Here is an 8,820-nt window from a genome sequence, read left to right as displayed (position 1 = left end):
CGGTCTTTCCAAGAACACTCACTCAGTCTATTTATAGCCAAGGCTCGTTGAACTGAACTGATCCAGGGTAAACCAGCCAGTAAAGCAAACTGGTCTTTATATCAATGAATCCATTCAGGCTTTTGAATCTCCCCCTTAACTGATGGCGTTTACGTGTCTGTCTCTGGATTATATTGTCCTGCAACGTTTGTGGACTGATGAATGGCCCCATTGGGAAATGTACTGTGCAAGAGTATTAGACTACTTCATATTGTTTACTTTACCTGCCTATATACATATATTAGTATGTATATCTTTATTTGATCTGATCATATCTTTGTTCGGAAACAGCAATTGAATTTCATATCAAGCCACAGACGATACAGTCCCTGTCCTTCCCACATATGCTGATTGCAGTGCAGAGTCCACCCATAAACATTACCAGAGGGCAAATGACATATTAAATGATCATTTGGTGCAGTATATCAAATTATTGTGTTGCTTGAGCATTGAGATGTGGTCAGGCCGACGTCATCAGTGACCTGATTTGCAGTCGGGCACACTACTGGTTTAAAAGTGTCACTATATATATTTACATGACTCCTATACTGGCCTTTGCGACTGAACTCTGCCACACACGTTCAACAGAACCCTCACAACTGGCACAGTGCGTGATTTGAAAATGATTCCTTTCGCAATCACAATCCGTCTCAGCTCTAACGTGGGTTATTACTTTAAAAGGTTGAAATGCTCTAATGTTAAAAAAAACACATCACATACCTAATCCTGTCTATTGCTGTAGCTCCTCTTTTTAGCCTCTGTGTGAAACACTTGGTTTTAGCTCCCGTCTCTTTAAGCCCCTCCCCTTGCCGATAATGCCAAGTCTCTGATTGGCCAGCTCTGTGGTGATTTGTCAAAAACGTCCAGCGAGCGAGAAGAGCTCCCTTTACTACAAACTTTGGGATTTTTTACTTTGCAAAACTTTACATACACAAACAAAACTATATAATACACTAGAGAAAAAAAAAATGAAAAAAGCATCAAGTCTCCTTTAAGCTTCTATTGCAGGTCAGTAATGTAAATGGTAGCAACGGCTTGTTAAGCGAAAGTTACAGTGGTGTTCATCCATGCAAAATTGTTATTGTAGATTATTTTGAAGCATAGGGAGGCATAGTGTGCTCCTCAACAGACTTACTACAAAATGGACAATAACAAAAGTAAATTGTATTTTATTGTTCATATGGAAATACAAAAGATACATGCATTGGCATAAATACAGTATAGTAGGAGCAACATAAAAATTATTATTTAAAAAAAGGTGAAAAATGTTTTTCCTTTAATAATTTAGCATTTCTTAATGCTGCTTTTGTACTGCCACAGGGTATTGAGTGTAAATTGATGAGGGGAAACATGAATTAAACATCTTCAGAGTAAAGCTGCAACATGAATACTTTGTGTGTGTACTGTCTATATTGCACGTCATGGACATGTACTTTGGTCAATTCAACAAAACAAAAAGCAATGTCATGAGGCAATATAATGAATGTACTAGTCAGAGGACGTTTTCTGATGTAGTGTGGAGGATGATAAAAGAAGCTTCAGTAATCAATGCGGAATCGTCAGTTGAAAACAAATACATCACATTGACGACAATCAAAGGAACACATTTAAAGCTAAAGGACCAAAGCAGCACAAGTATCTGCCCGTTTTTACGACTCAATGTCTATTAATTGAGCTTGTGTACCATAGATCTCGTCTGCCTGGCAAATAATAAAACAAGTCATTTTTCTCAGTCAACCACACAGGAACATATTTCTATTTCATTTGCACATTTTCTCACCACAGACAGTTCAGCATTTAGTGTATAGATAAACGTAGATCTTAAAAATATAGACAAAATATGACAAAAAGGCACAAACGGGAGTCTTAAGTGGATAATGGCTCATTAAATGTGATAACTGTTTTAAAACAACTTAAAGAAAACAATATGTACAAATATAACGACTCTGAGGGTTATTAAAAGTCAATATTCCTCTTTCTGATTTAACTCTTGATGAAGACATGTCACATGACACGATTGCACAGTGGTTTCATCTTCATTTCTGAGCCCATGGTGACACTCTTGTAAACCCAGAATAATAATACATCCTACATGATTGATCACTATTTTGAGCATATAATTACACCCCAATGTAAATGTGCTGTGACTTGAATTATTAGTGACATATATAGTATATAAGAATACAACCTTAAAGCTTAATAGGAACCTCATAGAAAATAGATATTTACATTGAGTATGCACAGAAAGAAGGCACTTTTTTTAGGACAGATATATATATGATGCATGTAATTAAATCAAGATGAAAAAGTTTAAATATAAAATATATTTGCTCAGCTACATTTGCTAACTTTATATGCATTATTTATTGTGTACAAATAAAATGGAATAAATGATTTACAATGCACTTGAAATCATCTGACATTTGATAAATCCTTTTAAAATTTGAGTTGTTCCAAGACACATTAAAATTATTGAAGGTTGTTTGGCACTTAGCATTTTAAGACACAACTTTTTATGTATTTCCCCTGTAGATGTAAGTAACAAGATGTTGATATGGACGTAATAAAGCTCAATTTAGCTGGCTGAAAAAATGGTTACAGTCAGCGCCTTAATTAAAAAAAAAATACTAATGTCACCTGCATGTGCAAATCATTGTGATACTCCTGAGCCCACTGCAAGGCACTGCAGTGACCATAGCACCAATTTCCTCCACTTAATTTCTTCTTTTGGCCTGAACCTGATTGCCTAACAATGTCAAAATTATTATCATACATGTGCCTATTCTATTTCACATGAATGGTCCACATAAAATTGTAAAACCCTGCCCATATTGAAAGTTTGAAAACTCAAGGCAGCTGTCTCAGCAGAAACTGTTTTCTTTCTTCAGCATAGATGCAAACAATATCCATCCAGACACTTCAAAAAAAGTCCAGGGATAAAAAAAGAAATAATCTTTGGAGCCACAAAGAGCAGTAACATGTCGGCGTATCCCGCCGCCATAACCCATTCACTAAACCATGAACTGGGTGTATCCCTCAGCACCTGTGACGATTACATCCATCCAGATCCTCATCGCCTCCGGAGAGGGAGCCACCATGTAGTAGACCCGGTCGTGAGTCTTAATACTGAAGGTCAGGGAGGGGTTTGGACTCTGGAAGGAGAAGAACACGAGGATGAGCGAAAAGGATGCGCAAGAGGAAAAGTGTGGGATGTGTTTAAAAAATATAGAAAGATGGGAAGGAGACAGAAGAATATTAGACATGAATATTAAAAGATAAGAAATCTTATTTTTCACAACAAGGGTGAGTAGCATTCATCGCTGTTGGAGTAATATACAGTATATGCAAAGGATGCAAACACATACCTTATGTGCATTCTTCAAGTGATCATAATACACTTCCTCAATAGCTTGAAAGTAGACGACTCCTTTCAGCTTGACTTCATGTTTATCTGCAGTAGATCAATATGAAATTAAATATTCAGTTGAAAATATAAGAAATTCCACTCAATTTTGGCAATAGACTTATTTGACAATAAAAAAAATACATAAATAATAATTACTGATAAAATACACATTTAATTCACTGTAAAGTTCCTTTCTGATAAGAAAGCGATCCGTTTAATGTATATATAATCTCCTCTGCTCCGTATGACCAACACACACATTCATTTGGGTGCATGTGTGTGTAAATCTTCTGTCCTACCTGCATAGTAGGAGAGTGTGCGTCGGTTGCGGTCGAAGACAAACCAGCGTTTCTTCCACGTTTTGATTTTGCCTCCCATCTTGACCAAGTAACCGCGACAGGTCTTTTCGGAGATGGACAGGTGGAAGCATGTGTCGGCGCTGTGGCCCGCCGACTCGATGTGAGCCCGCAGGTCAAAGTCGTCCTTTCTCACTGGCAAGTAGCGTGTTAATGGCCGGGACTGGAGGGAAGGGTGAATGAGAAGGAGAGGGAACCGGTTCATGTCATGACAATGATGCGTTTCTAATTTCTATTAATTAGAAATAGAATTACGAGCCATTGAGATGTATACAATATTTAGCAGTTGGTGGTAAAAATAAAAAGTTAATGGGTGATGCTTATATTAAATTATCTTTAGGTAGAAAGGAAAGGATACGAAACCTCTTCCTGATGACACTGAACACTCCACTGGTTGTAATTAGGGTGGTGTCCCAAAATATAATCACATAACCACCAACACTGTACTTTCCGAGTTCTCACCTGTGCCCTTTGTTTCTCTCGCAGTTTCACCTCGCGGTCGATGAGTTTCTGGCGTCTGCTCGTCTCCTCCTGTAGCCTCTTTTCCAGTTCCTCCCTTCTTTTCTTTTCCTCATCCAGCGCCTGCTTTCGCATTTCCATCTCTTGCTCCTGAAGAAATAATTCATTCACATACCAGTTTAAGTTGTGTCTCCTGGTGTTTAGGTTTAAGATTTGAAATCAGGCTGCATGAATCTCTTTAGTGACCTTGTTTTCGATGAGACGGTTCTTCTCCGCCTGAGCCTCTCTCAGCAGACGCTCCATCTCCTCTAGCTTGGCCACATTTGACGTGCTGGCACTGCGGAGCACAAACACAACACATTCATTTTAAAGTTAAGGTTATAGAAAAAACAAACACCAAACCATCTTTTCATGTTGAACCTTCAATTTCATCACATTGCAAATGTCATGAAGCTGTAATGTTAATGAATTAAACCTGATGCACCAGCAGTGAATATGATGAACTGATTCCATTCTGACTTTAATATTTACTTTGTACATCTTCGACATATACAATCACTAGTTAGATTCCCGCCCAAATGCTGCCCTCTGCTGAGGATTCTCAGTGTTGTGCTTGTGTGGGAGCTGAACGAATCTAAGGAGTAGAGACAATCACGTCCGCTCTAGTTTCAGGTCACCCAGACAGCTGATGATCTACACATCACATAAATTATCACAAGGAAGAGATTTGTGCACATGTTTTGTCATTTTATCACTAACAACAACAGTACTTTTTTCTCTCTTCATCACTCAATCGTTCTCTCTCTTCCTCTGACATGCACACACTAATTCTTATCTGCAGCAAAAAGGAAAACGTGATGACATCACAACTTGAATTAGATGATTGGTAGACATTGGACAATATCCAATCAAATTATTAAAAATAATCAGGCAGACAGAGAGAGGGAGGAAAGAACTAGAGCATCTGAAGAAAGGATTTGGAAAGATATCATGAAAAAATGAAGGAAAGACAAGAGTAAGTGGTGAAGTGAAGAAAAATGCTTTTCATTGTCAGTTTCAACAGTTTCCCTTTGCAGCATCCTGCAATAATTTCAACAGAATACTAGAGCCCTGCCGATATGGATTTCTGAGACTGACGCAGATACAGATTTAAGGGAGAAATACAATTTCCTGACACAAATATATTAAATATATATATTTTTTAATCCTAAAACATCATTGTCAAAACACTTTGACAAAGAAATGTAATTGAGACTTGATATTTTACAGTTTAACCATAACCTTTATTATAAAAGAACTAAATTAAAAACAAACACAAATACATCCAAATATACTCTATACTATACAACTGAAAATATATAAATATAATATAAAAATAAATCTTTTGTGCATTGTTAATACTGTAAAATAAATGTTTTCATATCTGCAACACTAAAACTGAAATGGCTCATATTGGCCAATTTTTACCCGCCAATCAATAACCTGATAGGGCTCTTCTGAATGCCTCCAATTACAAAGTATAGGATTTGGGACGTTCTATACAGGTAGTTAACATGTTCAATATAATTCAGTTTCATTAACAAAAGCTACTTGTCATTACACGTTCAACTCCATCCTTTCCTCTTCCTACAGTCCCCCCTGTCTTTCTCTTACCTCAGTCGACGAGAGGGAATCGTACTCATAGTCACTGCAGACTAACCCAGAGCAAATATATTCCTTTAAGTATTTGGATATGGGACATCACTGACAAGATAACAAAACTAAATCCACTTCTTTACTATCCTGAAACTAATTTGTTGGTCCAGCATTAATCCAGGTTCCACCACCACGCATTCTGAAATTCAATGTAAGATGCTGCAACACAATTCAAACTGGAGCCGAGCAGAGGAGAACATACAATGCAGGGAGATCAATCTGCAAATGGTTTAGGGAAACAAGACCAAACCATTGAGAGGAACAAGAGAAGGGGGGACAAAAGACAGATGCAACCACTGGAAAAAACGTGATAGGGGGGGGAAAAGCAGGCACACATGGTTTTAGTCCAGACTGACTGGACCCCTAAAATGTACCTCCATATTTAAACTGGTTCGCTCAGTTCATCTGAACCTGAGGGGGTTGACTGACACACAAACACACACACACACAAACACAAACACACGCACACACTTCGATGTTTTCTCTCCTCTGTAACCTGACCCCCAGGAGCCCTAATCAAGAGTTCCCCTTGACTCATAACACACACAAATGTACAAATCCTGCGAGGGACCATGAAAGGCGGGAAACCTCTCCACACACTTTTTACATTAACTTACTTTTTCTGTCCTGTTCTTTGTTGCCGACCGCCCCCCACCCCCTTTCTCAGAATCAGTGTTTCATATTAAATACCACAAAGGGACATTTTTGTGTTTTCTGTCTGTCTCTTGTTTTCTTTCATCCTTTTTTGTCATTCTTTCGTGGTTTGTCAGTTTTCTCATAGCACTTATCAGCCTGAGGAAGAGATGATTTAACGTTCAGCAGCACAAACAGGATTCATTCTTTTTTATTTTTCCCTTAACTTCTATTAGTATATACAGTGAAACACGTGTGAACTTACCTGGAGACATTGTCAGGAGAGCAAGCAGAGATGCTGGTTTCAATGGAGTCCGTACTATCCATGCTCATCGTGTCAAAGGCCTGGTTGTCACGGTACCCAAAGGCATCGAGGTAGACGTTGGTCTGGGAAGCGGCTCGAGAGCCAGGTTGACCTGGAAACACAAACAGAGAGAGAAAAGACATTTAGTTAATTAACAGTACTCTCGTGTTTTCCTGCACATCCATGTTGTACCTGTTTCAGTCACATCCTCTGGCACAACGCTTTCCTCAGACAGCTTCGAGTTTGGATCACAATGTCCCGCCACGGTGAAACGAAATATATCCACACCTTAATGGTGCAACTCTTCCTGTGTCCAGATTGTCAAACTAACAATGTACAAAAGACTCAAAAGACTAAGAAATATGAGACATCCTCAGGACGAGAGCGAGGAATGGTGGCAAAATTACAAAGCCGATACTTTAAAGAGAGACAAACTCAGCCTCTGGGTACAGGAAACAGAAACACACACACACAACCTGATACTATCAGCTCCATGCAGCAGACCCACCCATCTGATGAGCCACATCAAGGGACCAAAGGGACTGGGGGGCCAAATATACATCCCAGTGTCAGGCACAAAAAAGATTAAAAGTGGTACATATGTAAATCCATTTTCTTTAAAGACAAAATACACATTAAACTTATCTCACAGCAGCAAAATCTAGGTTCAACACCACAAGTCAGCAAACGTCTAAACCGATAGAAAATAATGATATAAAGATTTTTTAAAGATTGCTTTTGCAGTAGGAAGTTTACGTGTAACGACGAATAGTAGATAGTAGTATAGTAACAATAGTAGTAACAATGAATAGTAGACGCATATAAAACACCTCTAACAGTTGACACAACAAGACTAATTGTTCATACTCAAAAGCATTAGGACGAAAACTGTCCACTTGTTGTAACGGTCTGTATCACTTGACGGGACAGCCCTCCTCCTCTCGCATTCCTCCATGATCTTTCCCGACAGATAAACAAAACGCAAAGATGTGCACACCCACACACAAAACCCTATTCGGGTTATTGTGACCATATAAGGCTTATTTCCATGTCACAACCCAAGCGAGAGATGGAGACACAACTGACAGATTAACACTCTCTCTTCATCCCTATTTTAGGTTTCCAGGCAAGTGTGTTAGTGGATGTGTGTGTGTGTGTGTGTGTGTGTGTGTGTGTGTGTGCGCGCGCACCTTTATGCAAACACCGAGAATCATTTTCCTTGCTGGACAGCGAGAAAATCCTTGGAAGAATGCTGCCACAGCTTGTGCTCTGTACCAGGGGCTGATGGGACTATGAAGAACCAAGAAGAGAAAAAAACGTTTTTACTTATTCCTTTAGTTAATCAATAAACAGTATAACTTCATATAATATGTGATTAACAATTTGGTTATTTAGTCTTTGATCTGTGCGTGTGTACCTTGGTGGGGTAACTGCGTCCGAGTGTTGCACACGTGAACTGGCGGCTCATGTTGGGAGTGACCTTCTTCCTGGGTAATGTGTCGCTCAGATGGGACCCATCTCTCTCAGACCTCTTCCTCTCCTCCAGTAAACGGAACTGCTGATGAAACACACACAAATACAGACACACACAAAAAAACGATGTAAACCGTTAATCTTTACATTAATTAATTTGTATATTTATTAATTAATTTCTAATTCTCAACATTTATTTCAATTAAAATTAACAATCAATATAATCCTAGTTAATTTTAGGTGATTTAACATGGTCCCACTTTTTTCTAACTACTTCAAGTATGAGTTGTTAAATTTCTTACTTTGCTGCCCTCTAGTGGTAGTAAGAAAGAAAAAAGACGACAAGACAATGTGGCAGACAAAACCACACTCCATTGACCTTTATTCCACAGCAGCCATCTTGACATGAGATAATAGGTTAACACCGCAAACACAATAAGCAAAGCTCTGTTGGT

General features: G+C 38.6%; 1 protein-coding gene across 8 annotated transcripts in view; it reads right to left on the bottom strand.

Annotated features, from left to right (window-relative positions):
* Positions 1-1,193: 1,193 nt before the first annotated feature.
* phldb2b (pleckstrin homology-like domain, family B, member 2b) overlaps positions 1,194-8,820 on the bottom strand; it is a 44,545-nt gene continuing 36,918 nt past the window's right edge. For 5 of the 8 annotated variants that reach the window (XM_034572520.1, XM_034572525.1, XM_034572523.1 and 2 more), the window contains 9 exons: positions 8,310-8,450; positions 8,083-8,182; positions 6,854-7,004; positions 4,507-4,597; positions 4,264-4,410; positions 3,745-3,964; positions 3,405-3,490; positions 3,052-3,191; positions 1,194-2,957 (listed from right to left, as the gene is read on the bottom strand). In XM_034572520.1, coding sequence (XP_034428411.1) covers position 2,957; positions 3,052-3,191; positions 3,405-3,490; positions 3,745-3,964; positions 4,264-4,410; positions 4,507-4,597; positions 6,854-7,004; positions 8,083-8,182; positions 8,310-8,450 — 1,077 coding nt within the window. In that variant the 3' untranslated portion in view covers positions 1,194-2,956. Of the gene's footprint in view, positions 3,192-3,404; positions 3,491-3,744; positions 3,965-4,263; positions 4,411-4,506; positions 4,598-6,853; positions 7,005-8,082; positions 8,183-8,309; positions 8,451-8,820 lie in introns of all 8 variants that reach the window. The other 3 variants (XM_034572521.1, XM_034572528.1, XM_034572524.1) reach the window with 1 other exon arrangement.

This window comes from Hippoglossus hippoglossus, chromosome 20 (assembly GCF_009819705.1).
Source record: "Hippoglossus hippoglossus isolate fHipHip1 chromosome 20, fHipHip1.pri, whole genome shotgun sequence".
NCBI lineage: Eukaryota > Metazoa > Chordata > Actinopteri > Pleuronectiformes > Pleuronectidae > Hippoglossus > Hippoglossus hippoglossus.
Note: the sequence above shows the minus strand (reverse complement) of the source record. Positions and strands in the feature narration are given on the sequence as shown.